General features: G+C 45.7%; 3 protein-coding genes across 3 annotated transcripts; 1 reads left to right on the top strand and 2 right to left on the bottom strand.

Annotated features, from left to right (window-relative positions):
* Positions 1-1,780: 1,780 nt before the first annotated feature.
* Positions 1,781-3,199, bottom strand: LOC120675137 (60S ribosomal export protein NMD3-like). Its single transcript, XM_039956220.1, has one exon. It carries the CDS (start codon positions 3,197-3,199, stop codon positions 1,781-1,783), a length of 1,419 nt encoding a protein of 472 aa, XP_039812154.1.
* Positions 3,200-4,260: 1,061 nt separating this feature from the next.
* Positions 4,261-7,698, bottom strand: LOC120676365 (protein RETICULATA-RELATED 4, chloroplastic-like). The gene is made up of 8 exons (XM_039957624.1): positions 7,039-7,698; positions 6,751-6,819; positions 5,762-5,893; positions 5,621-5,674; positions 5,471-5,515; positions 5,057-5,196; positions 4,661-4,786; positions 4,261-4,569 (listed from the first exon to the last, which is right to left on the bottom strand). The coding sequence occupies exons 1-8, from the start codon at positions 7,567-7,569 to the stop codon at positions 4,515-4,517; spliced, it is 1,152 nt and encodes a 383-aa protein (XP_039813558.1). The 5' UTR covers positions 7,570-7,698; the 3' UTR covers positions 4,261-4,514.
* Positions 7,699-16,266: 8,568 nt separating this feature from the next.
* Positions 16,267-17,640, top strand: LOC120674438. The gene is made up of 3 exons (XM_039955623.1): positions 16,267-16,462; positions 17,031-17,143; positions 17,257-17,640. The coding sequence occupies exons 1-3, from the start codon at positions 16,367-16,369 to the stop codon at positions 17,363-17,365; spliced, it is 318 nt and encodes a 105-aa protein (XP_039811557.1). The 5' UTR covers positions 16,267-16,366; the 3' UTR covers positions 17,366-17,640.
* The last annotated feature ends 2,962 nt before the right edge of the window (positions 17,641-20,602 follow it).

Below are 20,602 nucleotides of genomic sequence, written 5' to 3'. Positions count from 1 at the left end.
CTTTTGTTGCAGACCTGGCTGGAGTTGGGCCTCAATTTGAGTCCCTATATGTTGCAAGTTGACTTGCAAAATAAGATTTGAGGTCTCAATTTTACATGTCCTGCTGGAGATGCTCTAACTCCAAAATTGGATATTATACACCCTCATCTACTAAGGCTTAGCTGATCTTCTAATTCAAGAATCAAGATTCACTTGTGGCGAGGGGTTTATTGCACAAAAAGGCCGGGACGCAGGCTCCCGCAGAGGAAAGCATTGGTATTGGTTCCTTCGCTCCGGTCATTTCTACCGGAGGACCAACGTCCCATATAATATAATATTGCCTCCTCCCTGACCATGCATGTTATCTAGAATTGACAGTCTTCTCTACTAAGTATCATAAGATGACCAATCCGAATTGACCAGACCTGAGAGCACAACAACTTTCCCGAAACAGGGATGACGAGGATGATCACCAACCACGGAGCTCCTCTCCATTCTTCAGAGTAATATCACGCAATGTGTCCAAAATCTGGGCGTGGCAGGCGTGGGCAAGATTATTTAAATAAACCCCCTATATCATTGCACGGTAGTTTTGAGAGTGGTTTTGCTAATATGACACATATTTGGGGTCGACCCTATTCCTCGGTTCATGGCTAGGCCACCGAGCGTTGTATATATAAACCTCTTCTCTTTCCTTCTTAATTGAAAGGCAGATCTCCTACCATCCCGTTCAGAAAAAGAATAATATGGCACATATGAATACCACATGTCACTATATATATATATATATTCCCTATCACCTCCTCTCCCCTCTGTCTCTCTGCTGATGTTGCTCCGATTGGCCTCAGCCGGGCGCCGCCCCCTCCCTCTCCCAACATACAAGCGTCGGCATCCCCAGTCTTTCCTCTCTCTCTGCCTAGGGGAGAGCGGGTCGATGATGGCTACCTGTGGGGGGAGGGAACCGAAGCGATGACGGTAGATAGAGGGAAGATGAACGAAAAGATGATGTAAAACATAGCGATATGTAGGATCCACATGTGTCCTGTTAGCAAAACCACCTTTAAAACTACTTGCACTGCTAGGGGGTTATTTAAATGGTTTGAGGAGATGAGGGTGTAAATGTCCGGGGTATTTTTTTGGGTGTTAAACTCGGTGATAAGTTTAGAAGGGTAAAATGGACTTTTCTCTATTTCTAATGAGCAAAACAAATACTCAGGTGATGGATATTTGCCCACCTAAGCTGCTCTTTATTTTGTTGTTAATTACTGACGTGCTTATTGAGAACGAGGTGAGGCGCGTGTTAGACTTCAGTTGTTGAGCCATTGTTGTTGAAAGTATTAGCACTTTAGGTTTAATTTAATTCTAGATAATAAATCTACAGTACAAATCCAATTGTCCATGTAACAAGAGCAGTGAGCCATTCATTCTGTTTGGTTGGTTGTGGCTAGTGGGTGATGTTAATTTGTTATGAGTGAAAAGTACTGGTGGCTGTCTGGTGATTTGATGTGAGAGAAAAACATTGCTGGCCGATTAGATGACAAACCAAGTGAACAGAGTGAAGTTGTTGTCTTGAGTGTTGCTGCCCAGAATATATACATGCAGATGCACCGAACTATCACAAGTTCGCAACCGAGAATTATTCAAATATCATAAGTATATATTGCAGATGTTGCCAAACTGCATATATATATACACATATATATACATATATATATATATGTATGTATATATATATACATATATATATGTATATATATATAATATATATGATCCTAGCTCGCAGCTCACATTATAACCGAGATCAAATGGCGAGGTCCTCGAGCAGCTCATCAACCTCCTTCTCGTCGGACGGATTCAGGTCAATGCATCCAATCCCCATGGCAATCTCTTCGATGTCAACGCCGTCTCGCTGGCTGCCGTCCTGCGGCTTACTACTACCTGCGCTCTTCTTGTAGCTCTTCTTGGCAAGCACCGCATCAGGTATCTCGTGGCTCTGCCCATACCTCTCCAAGTCGTCGTTGTTGGAGTTGACGCTGTAGAGGTCGTACCCCAGCGCATAGTCCCCGGGCTTGAGTTGGTAGCCGAGGTGCGTCTTCACGGTGAAGATGGTGTCGTTCTTGCCCAAGTCCGACGCGCGGGCGACATGCGCCCATGACATCATGTACTGGGAGCCGAGCACCGTGACGCCGCCGGAAGGGTCGTGCTCCACGTCGAGCACGACGTACTCCACGAGCCGGCGGCTGGTGAGCAGGGGCTCGAACTTGTACCGGTCGTACTCCTTCATGCCCAGCACGACGACGCGCATGTTGTTGGTGTCGAGCAGCGCGAGCGAACTGGTGACCTTGATGCAGAGGACGAGGGGGCCCAGGCCGCCAAGGGCGCGGGACACCTCGCCGGGCAGGAAGATGAGGTCGTCGCGGCAGATCGGGCAGAGCTCCAGGGAGAAGGTGTGCTTGAAGTTGTACGAGTTGCTCTTGGTGTCGTGCGAGACGAGCTGCTTCGCCGTGCCCACGCGGGCGGGCGCGACGGAGGAGACGAAGTCCACGAGGCGGGCGGCGTGGGAGCGCGACGCGAAGTACAAGTCGAGCCCGCCGGGGTTCCCGTCCACGCGGAGGGCCGAGTCCGCGGCGCCGTGCCTGACGAGCTGCTGCTCGAGGTGGAGGAGCGTGCGGCGGTGCGACGCGCGCTGCCGCACCTGCACGACGGCGGACCACTGGTCGGGGTCGGCCTGGGCCCTGCCGCAGGCGTCGCAGAGGCGGTCGTGGACGGTGAACTCGACGACGTGGGCCTGCTCCATCGTGACGCCGTGGAGGACCTCGCGTCGGACGCGGAGGCGGAGCTTGAGGCGCTTGGAGTGGGGCTCCGTGAAGACAAACTCCGCGGCGGCGAACGCGGCGCCGAGGCGGGCGATCTGGCGATGCACGCGGCGGAGGAGGATCTGCATGAGCTCGGGTGACTCCGGGGCGGCGCGGAGCCAGGACCGCGGGGGCTGGAGGTACGAGGAGCACGCCGGGCAGTACACCACGGCGGCGTGGCGCGGTACGCCCTCCGTGATGTCGACGCGCGCGCGGAGGCAGCGCGCGCACGTGTTGGCCGCGTTCGGCGGCATGGCGACGCCGCAGGTGCAGCAGATGGACGTGCACGCGGCGGAGGCCCGCGGTTGGGGCGGGAGGAACATCGTGCCGCCGGACAGCGCGGGCGGCTGCGGCGACGGCACCATGGTGGTCGGTTGTTGCATCGATGCGATCCGGGGGAGGCGAGGTCGCGAGGATGGTCAGGCTCGTTAACTAACTAGGGTTTCGTTCGGCTCTTGTTGCTGGACTTTGTTGGGTTGGGCGACCCATTTAACTTTAAATTAGAGAGGCGCATGGGCCTTCGTTAAGGTGCAAGGCCCGTTTGTGCTTGCCTACGGGCCACGTTGTACACGAATCGAGCCTGGCTGGCACGATCCTTTTGCTCTTTGACCATGGTCCAACGTACGAATGAAGAACTCACGTTCCATCCATGTTACCCGACAAGTATCTCCATACCATATATGTCAGGCCACGGCCTGAATATACTCTGACAGAATCCGCAACATCACCCAACTGAGGGTGTGTTTAGATGTTTAGGGGCAAAAATTTTAGAACGGAATCTTACTATTTCGGAGTATTAAATAAAATTTATTTACAAAATTTTTTGCACGGATAGATTGTAAATCGCGAGACGAATCTAATAAGGCCAATTAATTTATGATTAGCAAGCGATTACTGTAGCATCACTATTGAAAATCGTGGATTAATTAAACTCATTAGATTCGTCTTGCGATTTACAACCCATCCGTGCAAAAAAAATAGAAATAGACTTCATTTAGTACTCCATGTATGTATCCAAATATTCGATGTGATAGTTTTGGGATAAAATTGATGGATCTAAACAACCAAAGACTTCTCTTTAACAGGAAACACGTTTAGTTCCGATTTTTTTTCGCTGCGCTATAGTAATTTCGAACATTTGATCACTAATTAAACGTATTAAATGTGAATAACTGACAAATCTATTCCATAATCCCCGAACAAAATCGCGAAACAAATCTAATGAACCTAATTATACGATCATTAGACAATATCGTGCTACATTAAGCAACCACTAATGATGAATTAATTAGCTTTAATAGATTCGCCTCGCGATTTCCCGTCCATCCGTGTAATTAGTTTTATAATTAGTCTATATTTAATACTCCTAATTAGTGTTATAAAAGAGGCCAAAAATTTTTGGTAACTAAACTGGCCCTTAAACAGATGCACTATCATGGATTTCAGTACTATATATATTTCCCAAAATGACAGCCCTTGCAAGTTGCAAACTTGGAATTAAAAACAAGGTACAACGACGTCGTCCACAAGAATTCGACAGATCTCTCTACTTCTGGCTTTCCAAACAAAATTGGAATTTATCCTATTGGCTTCCAATGAAGGGAACAGCATTCTGGAGGGATCTAAGGTGTTCCGAACATTCCTAGCGACAGAAGAACATGCAAACAAGATGCTGCAACTTTAGGCCTCTTCTTTAATCTTTTGGACGCCCACAAATCTGGCATAGTCAACCCAGCTGTTCACAAAGATCAAAGGGTTAAGTGATACCACAGTAACAGGATAGAGGATACAATATTTCAAATTCCAGCGAGGTGAACGGTACTCACAGCAAAGAGCCAAGGAATGTGTTGCCCGTACGAACGGCAAAACACATTGCACTCAGTAGTAGCTTGTGGTTGTGCAGCAGTGGCTCCAGCATCCTCTGTTCGATCACACCAGCAAGAATCTGATACCTGATGAAGTATACATATTTCTGGTGTTAAAAAGGAGCGGAACTGTGAATAGCAAACCAACTGTTAACACGAGCATCGTCTGCAGCTATTTGCCAAATGTTTTACAGTGGTTGTCTGTCTCAATGGGGGGGAAGAATCAATACTGCAAATTCGATTGAAGGGCTTAGTCCCTCTCTCTCATTGTGAAACCAGAGGACAAAATTAATCAGATATTTAAAGAGCTTAAGCATGTCTTGTTTGTATGTTAAACTATCTTGGGACTCTGTTTACCTGAGGTTACTAGAAATTGCCATGTATACACCATAGGCAACACTAGTTGATACAACTGGAATATCCTCGACTTCGTCCTCAAGGTCCTTATCAACAGCCTTCCTTGCTTTGATCGAAGCATTGGTGACACCAGTGCCAATCTGGGAAAGATGACAAGTTCATAGACATTGCAACCTTACAAAACTATCTCATGGGACATGATGCAATTACTCGTTCCACAAATATTTTTTTACACGTAAAAGTAACATATTGCTAGCATAAACTCTCCCTTTTCTAGAAATGTTACTTCATAATAGGATCACATCCAACTGTGTATCCTTCAGAAAAGAAAATAACGGTAGTTTTATAGCAAAAGATCAAAAGATACTGCTGATGAAGGTCATCACAGTATAGTTATGAAATAAACAAACTTACCAGAGAAGCAGTAGTTCCTACTGCGAAAAGCTTTGCACCATTCCTCTGCAAAGAAGCCACTGCCATTAGTTGATCAACATAGCTGGCAAATAAATCAAAGTAACTGATAATCATAATAGTTAATTGTCTATAGCAATGAATCTACTTTACCAGTATAGCTCCTAGCCTCTGCAGAAGTGAGAATGACCTTCCAGCCAAAGCAATCTGCAAAAGAGTGGCATAACATGTTTTCGAGTACATGGGGATGATGAAGTCTATTCGATTATAGGAAAAGGGAAACAGTTACTTTACTTGGAAAGCATTATCTGGGCAGTTATGGAAAAAGTTGGCAATAGCTCCAGCATTCCTTGCAAGTGGTGGCTGCAAAGATACAGTTGGAGCAGGAAGATAGACAAGCATGAAATCTGCAACAATTGCCATGACCTGGGTAGTATCAGAGGGAACAACTGAATTAGATTTGATATCAGAGGAGTTCAAAGTACAATAATCAGGTAAAAATCATGTGGTATCAGAAGGCGGTGCTCTTATAATTGGTAAAGTGAAACCACTGAAAACTTGAGGTCACAAAAACTGAGAAATATATTTCCATTATTTCAGTAATAATAATGAAAATAACGAGAAAAAAACAGTATGTTTCCATCGTAATAAAGCCAGAGTTCTAACATATTTGGAGTGTTGCAATTGTTGTGCTTCCAGACATGATTATTCAACAAGGTAGCAAGCCTCATCCTCATTAGATGAACTGGATCCTATTTCCAAATTTCACCAGTAGTATATATATGTCCTAACCATAACCAGCCCTTTGAACAAAGAGTGCTGCTGCTACACATATGTAGTTAATATCATAGAGCCCTCTGGTAAAGCTAGTTTAACCAACAGCAGAAACCAGCTACCATTAATAAATTTTGAGAGAGAGAAAATCTCCCTTGTTTTTTTATGATGACATTTCTAATTTCGTGATACTTGATGCTAATAAACCTACAGTTTTACTAAAGAGCTTCTGAAGTCTAAACCTGGTAAGATACTTTTCACTTAGTCAATTTTGATGGTTCCAAGGATATTTGTGGTCAAACTTCAGAAAGTTCAACGGCAAAGATTTTATATTAGGACGTAAAGTGAAAAAGATCTTCAGTTCCAATCTTAGTGTACTGGTGCAAAGGTGACACTGAAGAATTTGTTATAAGCTTAGTATGATATTATTATAGTTGAGAATTCATAAAACAAAGAACAATGACAAAAAAGAAAGTTGGGAGGTATGAGATGAGAGCAGTTAGGCGTACCACATCAGCTATGACAATATCAATCTCTTTGACAAAATTCTCTCTCCTCTTCTCATACTCTGCTGCAGTCTGAAGAAACGACGAATTCAAAAGCCGTTAGATTGGAGGTAGCGTTTTACAGTTGGACGCAATGTAGTCGTACCTGTACAAGACAATTGGGTCTTATTTACAAAAAAAAAACAAAAAGGTGGAGAAGCTTGGGGGATGTAGAGAGAGAGAGAGAGAGAGAGAGAGAGAGAGAGAGAGAGAGAGAGAGAGAGAGAGAGAGAGAGAGAGAGAACTAAAAACCTTGGCGATGATACCGACGCCACACTCCATGGCGAGCTTGGCGAGGAAGAGGTCGTCGGCGAGGAGGCGCTCCCTGAAGCCCCGGAACTGGAGCAGCCAGCGGAAGAGCGCGGAGGCCTCGAGTTGGTTGAAGCGGCGCACGATCTCCCCCGTGACGCGGCCGCCCTCGACGGCGGCGGCGAGATCGGAGGGCAGGGTGTCGAGCTTCCTCCCCAGCTGCGCGAGCACGAACAGCGCCTCGCCGCGGTTATCGGGACCGGCATCCCCTTGTCCATCCCCGCCGCTGTTGTTGTTGTTGTTGTGGCCGTCGTCGCCGCCGCCGCCGCCGCCGGAGGAGGAGGAGTGCGAGTGGGGGAGCGCAGGGAGGATGGGACGCGTAATGCGGAGGCGGAGCGGGAGCGGGAGGGCGCGCGAGAAGGGGAGCAGGGGGAGGCGGGGCGGCTGGGTGGGTAGGAGGATGCGGGGCTGGAGCGGGGCGGGGTGGGAGGACGGGGTGGAGAGCGAAGAGGAGGGCGGGAGGGAGGAGGCCATGGCGAGGCGGGCGAGGTGGCTCGGCGCGGTGGCGGACGGGAGGGGAGCGGGAGCGGCAGGGCCCGGTGGCGGTGGGTTATGTACGTGCCAGGGAGGGAGAGGAGGGAGGGCATTGGGCCGGCGGAGGCGACGAGGCAGCGCAGGGCGGGGGAAATGTTGGTGGCCGTCAATTGCAACCAACGAGGTTGGTTGCCTTTGGTGTTGCTGCCGGGTCCGGGTGGTGGCTGCCACCAACCAACCAAAGTACCAAACCAACGGAAGATCCCGTTTGATCCGAGGGTTTCTCGTCAAGGAAGGGGGCTCGCATCTCCATCTCCTCCCTCGGTAGGCGACGAGGCCGCGCACGGCGGTGCATTGCAGACTCCGTCGGCTCGGCGGCAGGGCGCCTTCCTTTCCTTCCTGTCCACCACCACCAATTGTTGTTTGTCTGATGGGCCGTGTTTCCTGCCTGGGCCCGCGCGAGCCCAACTAGACCCCCATTTGGGCTTTAAGCTTAGCCCACGCCACCCCGAAGTTTAGTTTATCTGAGTTGCTTCAACGGAACCAATCGAGGAGATGGTAGGAGGAAGACAAACACAGAGGCTTCTTTTCTCGAGCTCCACAACTATGCCTGTGCTAGCAGTTATTGGAAGGTTAGACCTTGCACACGGCACTTGCCATGAGACCGTGTTTATATTTGTCGTCACAGTGTTTCGGTATATATATACATTGTTTTCAAATGTATACTTGCTAACCACAATGATTGTTTATTTAGAGACGATGATGACCATGTGTATGCCCTGCAAAGGCTGTTCCATGATGATCCCCATTGCCTATATGTATCATGGTTCATGGACTCCCAACAACTATGTGAACTCTGTTCGGCAGCTCCAGCAGCCTCCAGCTCAACAGTGTTTTCATCTCACACCGCTTCAGCACCAGTTTCCAGCCACCAGCCAGCCAACATTATTTTTATCTCACACCATTCCAGCCACCGGCTCTAGCTCCAGCCCAACGAACAGAGTGGTAGTGTCTGGCCTTTGAAGGATACACTCGCAGAGCAGAGGTGTCACCCTGAGTCCCTGACGACAGCACGTTGTTTGTGTTTCTTGAGAAAGCGGAAGATTGGAAATAACCAATTCAGTTGGGTACCGTGTTGTTTTTTCCAGTTAATTTGTCTTAGGACGTGGCAAGTTTTGATTGGTTCGAAAAGTAGAAGAAAATAAACAAATAAATATTCCTTTTTTTCCGTTGCCCTTTTGATGATTATTCTAAAATCTAGTTCTATAGGATTTGAAGCAAGAGAATACAAGTCCATTCCATGTCCAAATAGGCCCAAATCCAATCAAGTCCAATTGGAATTTGGGCTAAGCCAAAGGCAGTGCTGGGTCTAGTAACAGGAGCGATTTTTTCTTTTTTATATTTAAAAAAATTTAAAATTTCAAAAATATATGTCTATTTTGGAAAATTTCAAAAATATACCCCGGTCGCCCTATGAGGGGCGACAGGGCTCAAATGTAATTTTTTTTCTTCAAATTTGCAAAAAAGTCCCTGGAGGAAAAAAAAAGAGGGGGGCCTGTCGCCCGTGGGGGGGGGCGACAGGCTCCCTCTCCCCTATTTTAACCCCTGGCCACCATTCGCCGCCATTCTCTTTGTCATTTGAGTCTAAAAATTCAGAAAAAAAGAGAGGGGTGAGGAGAAGAAAAGCGGCGAAGCTCTGCCGAATTGCGTACTCCTGATCTACAGGTAACTTCCGTATGAATCCATTGATATTGTATACCAATTTAATTTAATTAGTGGATTAGCTGTATTAGATTTGGTGCTTTAGAACACTCGTTTAGTATTACAATTTCAATACTATTACAGACTTTTTAAAAAAATTAATTATGAATTAGAATAGAATTATGAAAGTGCCTTATTGATATTGCAGCATAAGGCAATGGCTGCCTCAAATTGCGGAGGATTTTCATGGACCGAAGAAAAATCTAGTATAATACTTGATATCATGACCCATCTTGTTATCAGTAAGAAGTTGGATCCGTTAGCGGATGGTACGATAGAGATAGTGTTGTCCAAAGTAGTAGAGTTTAAAGATTTCACATTATTTCGAGGTATTACGACGCAAGATGTAAAGGGACACCTGATAGAACGTCGGAAGATATACATGAGAGTATGTGAACTAGCGAATCATCCTAATATCATTGGATTCTTACAAAGTTCTTGTAAGATATGGATGCGGCCAGAGGTGTATGAGATGCACATTAAGGTAACTCTCATTCAGTTGTAATCCCGTCCGTCATTTCGAATCCATATTTATGAAATAGTAACATTGTTTTTTAATTATATGCTAGGATTACCCCGAGGACACGGAGTTGATTAACAAAACGATACCAAATTTCTGTAAATTGGTATGTATCTTCGGTGGTGGACTTATGCCGCAAACTAGACGAAGGAGGCGGATAAGATCTTCGGGTGATAGTACTTGGCCTGCGCAAGAACAGATGCCCGGAAGTTCGTCAAGTCATGTTGCACCACCTGCAGCACAAACTTGTGTTAACTGGGATGATGACATGGATGACTTCATGCCCCCCAAACCATGGCATCCAACACATGATGTTCCTCCCCCTGTACATGAACCTAGAATCAGAAAGGAGACAAAGGGAAAGTCAAGAGGTTCGTCAAGTCATGTTGCACCACTTGCAGCACAAACTTGTGTTAACTGGGATGATGACATGGATGACTTCATGCCCCCCAAACTATGGCCTCCAACACATGATGTTCATCCCCCTGTACATGAACCTAGAATCAGAAAAGAGAGAAAGGGAAAGCCAAGAGGTTCGTCGAGCCATACTACACCATCTGCAGCACCACCATCTGTCAACTGGGATGACGACCTAAATGATTTCATGCCATGATCTATAACATATGATGTTCATCGGTTTAAGATGTATTCGCATTTAATATTGTTAATGTTGTATTATGCTTGTATGTATGTCTCGTACCAAACTTGCATTCACTGGACATGTACATAATGTCGAGTTTGAATCGTACTTAGTCGTAATGGAGTATCGAAGTATAAACATACCATATATTGATTGTAATGGAAAATACGAGAGTGATCAGAGGCGAACGTTGAAGTGTATAAATAAGCGGTCCACAACTATCTCATTACAAATAAACATCAGAGATACAAACATCAGATATGTCTAACCACCCCTATGGCGTCGGACCCTCTTAGGCCTCTGCTGGGCACGGACATGGCCCTCGGTGCTTTTAATGTCACTAGAATATTAAAAAGCACACATGTAATTAATATAACGATAAGAAATAAGAACTAAGAAATGCATTACGTAATGTGAACCACCAAATTTTACATCATAATACAACGATAATGAAACACACATCACACATGCAGTGGCATGTCAGAACCCGTTGCAAACTACGGTAAACAGATTCCGGACTAACCTAACATGCCTTAGGTAATTTAAAAAAAAACAGAACAAACACAATAATGCAGCATGTCACTAGCACTAGGGTAGTCCTAGTAGCCGTACCCCCACGTAGGAAACTGCGTTGAGCCTTCTCCGCAGTATCCACCCATTGCAGATGGTGCAGGCAGTGGTGCCGGAGGCGCATGGCCATTCTTCTTGTGACAAGGGCAGTTGCAGTAAGGAATAGTGCATGGTTCATCCTGTGAACCGGCTGCATTGCTGGTATCATCAACTTCGTCGTCTTTGTTACCCTCGCTCACTTCCTCATAATGGTTCACCTTACATTCCAGATCAAAGATCTTTATCTGGAGGTACTCGATGAACTCCTGAACAGAATTAATTGGTGCAGGATCTACCCACCTAGTAAAACCACAGTTTTCTGGAGCATCGGAAGACTGCAAAACAAATTCCATGTAAGATGTCTCATTGAAGATAAAGAAATGAAACAACCGAGTATTACCCATGCGTGTGGACATTTAAAGAAACGCCGACCGCCATCCATCCCGTCGGTGCACATCTGCATTAAGCAGTCCTCACCATGTCTGCATTTTGGCCACGGTTCTCTACGGTTATCGTATTGTCGAAGAGGGGTTTCATTGGTAAATTCACTCTTGTGCTGTGGCGGAAACTCAAACACTGGTTCCGGAAAGGAATCAGGTCCAAGAGGCCCCTCCCATATTATGGGGTCTCCCTTTCTTCCCCCTTTTCCTTTTCCAAAACCATAGTAATTCTTCCCGCTAGACCCACCTCCAGACATTGGGTATACAATGAGGTTTGATGTTTGAGTTGTGCTGGGAGTTCACAAACTTGGGAGTATTTATAGGCGCACAAAGGTCTGATACCCGGAGTGTGGAGTGTAAATGCACCTAAAAAACCTATGTAAGGATCACCGGGGTGTCCGACCCTAGAGGGGGAGGGGGTGAATAGGGTCGCTAATCGCTTTTCTTTCCTAGGGCTCAATCTAATTGCATAAGATAAACCTAACACGTCCTACACATGCTAGTTATAACTAAGGTTTATCTATGCTACCCTCTACTTACCCCAAAAGACTTGCAACCTATAGCCAATCCTAATCAAACTAACTAGGAAAGTAAAGGTAAGCAAGAAAGAGTAAATGCGGAAACGTAATGCGGTAAGTAAAGCGGTAAGGGAGAGGATATGCAAACTCCTGTGAAGACACCAAGACACACGATTTAACGTGGTTCGGTTAGGACACCAAAGTCCCTCCCTACGTCCACGCCCACTTGCTCACATAGAACAAGTGGGATGCCGAGTCTCTTCGCTTGATCACCGTCTTGCCACGCCTCCAAGGCTCCCGACAAGCAAAGGCTAAGTGACGCCAAGTCACAAAGACGAGGTCACCGCCACCGTCTATCTCGAAGCGTCACCACGGCACCGTCTTCACTATCTTGGAGCTTTAACACCAAGTAGGGGCCTCCTTCCCCGCACAAAGTGTCGTTGCCACTCCACACCAAGTCGGAGGGTCACACGACGAGTACACAAGTTGCTTGCCGCAGCAAGACTTTCTCTCAAGCTAGTTCTCTCAAGAACTAAGCCTAAACAAGCACTAAGCACTCTCACAAGTGTGCTTAAGCCTATATGATGTACAATGAAGCTCTATGGTGGTTGGAGATGATCTTTAGCTCTTGTATACTTCCTTGAACTCCAGCACGCTCAAATGACCCGGCCTTGGGGGTATATATAGGCAGCACAAGCAAATATAGCCGTTGGAGAAAAGCTGCCAGAAAACTGCGTAACGCCGGTTAATCCGACGTACCCCAAAAGCCATCATCGGTTTAACCGGTGTATGTAAACTGCTACGTGAAAAACTAGCCGTTAGCAATTAACCGGTGTATCGCCGGTTTAACCGATGCAATCAACCGGTGTATGTAAAATTAGCGTCGGTTTAACCGGTGATTGTAACTTCTTCACGTTCCTCCAAAAACCACCTCTCTGGACAACTGAACCGATGCAATTGACCGATGCATCGTCGGTTCAACCGGTGTATGTATTTTCATCGGTCTTCGTTTGGCAATGCACCGACGTATGCATTTTCTTCAACGTCGGTTAATCCGGTGAGTGTATCTTCAGTTTCCAGCTTCTGGACAATTACACCGGCGTGTGTCTTTTCCTTAACGTCAGTTCAACCGGTGTATTGAATTTCTTCACAGTCTCTTCGATTCTTGTCCTTTGGACCGAAGAGGTTTCAGGGCGCTACCCTGAGACCCGCGAGGGGCGGCTCCCCCTCGACCCCCGTCCGCTAACGGCGGAACCCCCGTAGGGGTGGCCCTTCGGGCCTTGCTACGCCTCTCTTCTCTTTGTCATCACTTGAACCTAAAAGCCTGAGAATAGTCATCTTAACAATCACATTAGTCCAAGTGTTGTGTGTGTCATCAATCGCCAAAACATTATATTGAAATATGGCATGAGAGGCCATTTTCGCTACAACCTACATGACAACACAGTGAAGAGGCTAGCTGACCTAACACTGAAAAGGCTAGATTCGATTCTCGAAATGACTACTCGATGCATTTCTGTGCATTCAGACTCACAGCACTGCATTACTGCCGCTCGGTCAATCGCGCCAAGATGCCGCCTTCCCCACTACACGCCACAGACCTTCGCTGTAGAATGACACTTCCGTCGTCCTCGCCAGAGAGACTGCTTTGAAGGTGAGCTGGTGTGGTTGCCGTCTTGTCACATCTTTTTGAAATGTTGGAAGAGCACTGCTATTGGGTTGTCGTGTTTTGTCACGTATGTCTGGGCAAAGAATGCGACATTTGGGAAACCCGTGATCGCCGTGCTGAGCAGTGGCAACCTGTGATCTCGTACTCGCAGCTAGATACACTATGGTTCCTATTTTGAGCTATTCGAGTTTTTTAGCAGCAGACCCTGATGTATTTCTTAGTTCTTAATTCTTATCGTTATATTAATTTGTGTTTTTTAGTATTCTAGTGACATGAAAAGCTCCGAAAATATTAAGAAAAAGTTCAAAGATTTCATAGACTCTCGGCTACAACTGCAAATTAATGGTAAAGGCTACAACACACAGAGTTAAGCTCTCAACTTAAAACATAAACAACTAATTGCAGTGGCATGTGCACGCGACAAGATAATTTCTTGTTGCATCTAAACCTACCATGCCTTGTGGAATGTAAAATGCCGGGATTACATGGTACTACTCTACTGAGTGCACCTAGGATATTTGCCCTTCCTAATTGCTTCGGGCCCGGCTTCCTTTCGCACGGCGTGCCCTCTCTCGCTTTCTCTCCCTGTCAGCTTCACGTTCGGCCGCCGCCTTATGATCCACCTCCTCCATCCTCTTGCGGATCTCTTCTTGCTCTTTGTTGCGCTTCTCCTCTTGCTGTTCCTCGTGCTTCATTCGGCGCCAACGTTCTGCAGCCCATCTTGCTTTTTGTTCCACAATGTCCTTTGCCTGCTGCGACTGCACGGTGTCGAACCACTGCATAAAATCACAAAGAGGCGGAGGAGACTTTGTCCAACACAAGTTAGAATCATAACTCAATGTTAGGCCATATAGAAAAATAGTGTATGTTGTCCTGCTATCTTGGCCCGATCTTTGCCATATCGCTTAGGTGGATCATATTCGTAGTTCTCACACATAAAGAACCTCATGCCGTAGTCATCTCCTAAAACCTCAGATTGCATGAACTTGCATAACGAACCGCAGAAGCACATTGGCACATCAATTCCTTTGGGTACGGTGGCTTTACACTTGCTCCACGGAATGTAGGTTGATCCTGACGAAGACATTGGCGCTATAGTATGGTGCGTCAAATAACAAACAATAATTTAAGCAATGCACATATCGTATACCAAATCGATGCGTGAAAATATAGGTACTGTTATAATTCTATTGTCTTATACTGCAATATTAATAAGGTACTATAATAATTCTATTCTAATGTATAATTATTTTATTTGAAAAAATCTGTAATAGTACTCAAATTGTAATACTAAACCAGTGTTCTAAAGCACCAAATCTAATTCAGCTAATCTGCTAATTAAATTAAATTGTTATACAATATCAAGGAATTTATACGGAAGTTACCGGTAGATCACAAGTGCGGAATTCGGCAGAGCTTCGCCGCTTCCCTTCTTCTCACCCCTCTCTTTTTCTAGATTTTTTGAGGTCAAATGAGAGGAGAGAATGAGGGGGAGGCCTTATATAGGCGGCCTGACCCGGTCGCCCGTGGGGGGGGGGGGGGCGACAGGCCCCCCTGTCGCCCGCAGGAGGGGCGACCGGCCCCCCTGGCGCCTGTAGGCTAGGCCCACCGGCTGGTCGCCCCTGGGGTGGGCGACAGGGTGTCGCCCGTTGGGGGGCGACAGGCCCCCCTCTTTTTTTTTCTCCAGGGACTTCTTTGCAAATTTGAAGAAAAAAAATTATATTTGAGCCCTGTCGCCCCCCATAGGGCGACCGGGGTATATTTTTAAAATTTTCCAAAACGGACATATATTTTTGAAATTTTAATTTTTTTAAATATAAAAAAGAAAAAACCGCGTAACAGGATAGAAAGGAAATGAATGTTGGGCGGCCCAACGAGAACCGCGGTCTAGGAAGAGACTAGAAAGGCTGGCGCGGCGTTGCCGCGCCATTAACTGTAGACTAGGGATTGTTACAAATGCTAGTGATGTTTTTACAAAATTTTGGAGTACAGGTTATTTTTTAGAAATTTTAGGGTTTGTTTAGTAAAAATTCAGGGACTATGGGTTGATTTTCACAAAGCTAGGGGACTTTTTGGTAAAATTTTGGATTGCGGGTTGATTTGTAAAAAGTTCAGGGTCTTTTTCATAAAAATATGCAGACTGCGGGTTGATTTCTGTAAAGTTGAGGGACTTTTCTGTAAAATTTAGGCTATAGGTTATTTTCTAGAAATTTTAGGGTTTGTTTAGTAAAAATGCAGGGACTATGGGTTGATTTCCACAAAGCTAGGGGACTTTTTGACAAAATTTTGGACTGCGGGTTGATTTATAAAAAATTAGGGTCTTTTTCATAAAAATATATGGATTGCAAGTTGATTTCTATAAAGTTGAGGTACTTTTCTGTAAAATTTACATGCGATCCAATGGCCTAGATCTCTTTGCTGGCCGATTGGACGGCTCTCCTTTTCATGATGACGTGGCTCGACCTGGAGGAAAAAATCGCCCCCATTTAGGTCTTTAGAGGATACGATCGGAGACGGCTACGGCGTTTTCCTTTCCTTCCTTTGCTATATATGTAGAGAGAAAGGCCAGCAAACAAGCGACCAAACCCTAGCCTCGCCGTCGGCCTCCGGATCCTGAGACTCCACCGGCCTTTGGGTGCCATGGCGCTGCGCTCTCTCCTCAGCAAGATGAAGGCCCTTCCCCTCCCGCGTCAGGTGCTGGGCTCTGGCGCCTGTGCAACAGCCCCCAAGCCCAAGGTTCGTTCGTTCCCCATCTTCCTTCCTCCCCCACAAGTCCCCTCATGCCGCACGACGCATACGCGATCTGTTATGGTGCGATTGATCAATTTGAAATTTTGAATAGGCATCCTGCATAATCTCGGCAACTACAACAATTGTTTGTTTGGATAGGCATCCTGCATAATCTTGACGACTACAACAATTGCTTGCTTCAATAGGCAACCTGCATAACTCTCAATCTCGACAACTACAATACTTGTTTGGCTAGCAATTGTCACCTTTTTCTTCCTCGACTTTGTTTTGGTGTGCGAGGGAATATGAGAGATTATGGGTTAGTTACTCGGGCAGTCTCTGCCCCTATGCAACACATTTTTCGTGTTTCATTGGTTAATCCCTTCCCCATGGGCACTGGCGGGGATTTGCAGGTTTAAAAATTTTACCCATCCTTTTTGTTGTTTTCTTACCCGCACATATTGATTAAAGGTACTTTTACAATACTTTGTTGTAGCAATGCATTCCTTTTCCTTTATGGTCAACGAATATCCCAAACTGAAACAATTGAGTTATGTTCATGATGATCGTGCCGCCTGAGTCATGGGCCACAATCCGTGCAAAATTTGAAGATGTTTGCTTCAGAAATGGTTCCGTGGATGAATTAATTCGTGCCATGGACCCTGCCATGCATAAACGGATGATGAAGTACGCTCCTATTTTCCTTTTACACACTGAATATGTTGTTCATCCCATCTCACCTGTGCTACCATGCTCAATGTATCAATGGCTTATTCTGTTTCTTTTTCCTTATTCTAAAGGCTCAGTGACGACAAGATTTGGAGGGAGAATCTGAAGGGCCACTGCCTTGTGGTGCTGGTTTCAGTTGTAGGCTTTGGTTCCGTGGGGTACATTAGAGCTCGTCTTTAAATCTCTTGCCATGGACTAGAATCAAGGAGGGGAGCAGCAAAGAAACCCATATCCAGTTTGATGTCTAATTATGTATTGTGTTATGTAAAACAAGTCTGAAGTCTATCTATGGTGCACTCTCAAAACTATTATCCAGTTTGATGTATGAATTATGATTATGGTATGTGTTGTTTCAAAACAAGTCCATCTATGGTCTTGTTTGCGGTTCAGTGGTTGAAGGTCAAGCAATTGTGCTTGTCCAACGATCTTGATAATCTTATGCAACTTTTTGAGTAGATCGCAACAGTTTTGTAAGTCTAATGCAGCATTTTGCTTTTAGATTGGAAATTCGTTCCTCAAGGTTCGTTACTGATTTTTATCTCTACTAGGTCTATTTGCCACGGGAGAGTAATCATGCGTGGATGATTGTATTCAAGAGATGATATGGCACTATTGTTCACTTTACTAAGAGTATGAGTACCTATCTTGTTTAGGAGATGGCTAAAGCCTAGCCTATCAGAAATTTAACAAGGACAAGATAGATTGTGTAGAAATGTCATCATTATATAATTCTTCTGAACGTTTTCCATTCAATTCTTTGTTTTCAGTTATTATTAGCTGCTGTATTAAAAATGTACTATTATACTACTATTTACCAAACTGATTTTCTATACTTATGAATCAAAAGGAAATATACAGCCACCATCAAGTGCCCAAATAAAGTTCCAGTTAAATATGGAACAAAAAATCTTGATACCATGGACTATGATGCCGGTGAAATGAAGAAGAATGCATGAGCTTACTATCAATTCCAGCTAATTTCCCAGCCTCATCTGTGCCTAGGAAGATAACATGCAGGAGGATACTTTTTTTTTTTTGAAAGGCAGGAGCATACTACCAAACCACTTCAAACACGCATTTCTCTACTACGTTCAGATGTACTTCCTTGTAGATCAACCTGTGTTGCAAATAGGCATGAATGTTGAAATTTGAGCCGATGCCAGACTGATTTCGACAACAGCAAGTGTTCAGATGTTTTATGAAGTCTAAAACTAAATAGCCAAAAGTATATACCCATTTAAATAAATCACGTGGCCATTTTAATTCAGCAACATTGTTTTTAGGTGATGACAATGCTCATTTAAATCTGAAACCTGCTGCGGAGTTTAACGATGCTAGGTTTCTGAAAGCATCAAACCATTTAAGCCTGCGTAACATATTGAACTATATTTTCTTATTCAAATGATGAATAAACCTGCTACTGAGCTTAGGAGCAGAGAAGGCATCAAACAACTTAAATCTTGAACCTGCTTGATCTTAGAGATTTTCAGCAACATTGTTTTTTTGTAATCACAAAAAAAAGGTTGCATGGCAATGGTTGGTTTGTTTAAGGTCTGATTATGAATAATGGGTATTATGACAAATAGTGCCAAGCCAAAATGCCTAGTCTAATTTAAACTACTAAGCAGAGCCATATACACAACTGGATATGAATGTAAACAGGGACAAACGCATGTGTTTCTAGTGTTCCATGGAACTGGGATCAGGGACGCTTGGAAAATATAAAAGGTTGCAACCAAATAAGTTGTCCCACCCATCACAAACGTCACTGAATAATGCTAGAGTGGAAGAAGTAATACGATACAACTTATCTTCATCGCTTAACGGAGGATTACATATATAGAGTGTTCCATGCATAATTGAAAGGAAAGCTGAATAGTATTGTAACCGAATGGGGAGCTGAACCGAAACGTTCGCTAACACCCCCTCCCTCGCAGCAGGAGTCGGGAGACCTGACGTTCATGCTGGAATGAAATTCCTAGAAGACCGAGGATGGCATGCCTTTCATGATAAGGTCGGCGAAATGTGAGGTAGTGGTACATGTAGAACACGAACAGCACCAGCAGTCAATTTCGACGTGTTTAGTGCGGTGATGTTGCACCGGGTTCGTCGAAAGGTAGATAGCACTCATGTTGTCACGGTAGACGAGTGTGGCGCATGGAAGAGGTTGATGAAGTTCCTGGAGTAGTTGGCGAAGCCAGGAGGCCCTGCCAACACCGTTTGCCACGACGCGGTATTCGGCCTCGGTGCTGGAGCAGGAAACTGTCTGCTGGCGTTTGCTGGACCAGGAGATGAGGTTGTCACCAAGGAAGACAATGTAGCCCGAGGTGGACTTGTGCGTGTCGGGACAACCGGCCCAATCAGCGTCGGTGTAGACAGTGAAGGAGGATGGCATCTAGCGACCGATGGAGAGCCCAAGATTAGTCGTGCCGTGCAAATAACAGAGAATCCACTTCACAGCTGATAGATGAGGCTCCCGAGGATCATGCATGTGTAGACAAACCTGTTGGACGACGTAGGTAAAATCTAGGCGAGTGAAAGTGAGGTACTACAGAGCCCCCACCAAGTTTTGGTAGGCTGTGATGTCTGCCAAAGGTTGACAAGTTGGCCTGTGTGTCGACGGGTGTGGCACACGGCGTGTAGTCAACCATGGCAGCACGGCCCAGAATATCCAGAAGATACTGCCGCTAAGACAGGATCATCCCGGTAGAAGAGTGTGTGAAGGTGATGCCTAATAAATGCTGAAGGAGGCCGAGATCCTTCATAGGGAATGATGTCTGTAGAAAGGAAATAATCAGGTGAAGGAAAGACATCGAGGAGGCGGCAAGGATGACGTCGTCCATGTACGGCAGGAGAAAGGCAAGGTCATCGCCCTGACAGTGCACAAACATCGACATGTCGGTCTTGGCCTCAACAAATCCTAGGACCGCAGGTGGGCAGCGAAGCAACTGTACCAAGCCCACGGGGCCTATTAGAGGCCATAGAGAGATTTGTTGAGGCGGTAGACGTAGTGTAGGTAGGAGCTGTCAATGAAACCAGCCGTCTGAGAACAATAGACCGTAACATTGAGTGTCCCGTGGAGAAAGGCATTGTTGACGTCAAGTTGATGAACGGGCCACTCACTAGAGACGGCAAGACTGAGACCACGCGGATGGTGGTGGGCTTGATGACGGGGCTGAAAGTCTCGTCGTAGTCGCCCCTAGGGCAATGTGCCTTGTACTGATCAAGAGAACCATCAGAGTGGAGCTTGTGCTTGAAGATCCATTTGCCAATGACGATGTTGGTGTGAGGCGGTCGGGGAACGAGTATCCAGGTGTTGTTGGTGATCAGGGCTCGGAACTCGTTCTCCAGGCATCACGTAAGTGAGGATCATCAAGAGCTTTCCGATAAGAAGTCGAAACTGGTGACACGTCGACA

This window comes from Panicum virgatum, chromosome 5N (assembly GCF_016808335.1).
Source record: "Panicum virgatum strain AP13 chromosome 5N, P.virgatum_v5, whole genome shotgun sequence".
Taxonomy (NCBI): domain Eukaryota; kingdom Viridiplantae; phylum Streptophyta; class Magnoliopsida; order Poales; family Poaceae; genus Panicum; species Panicum virgatum.
Note: the sequence above shows the minus strand (reverse complement) of the source record. Positions and strands in the feature narration are given on the sequence as shown.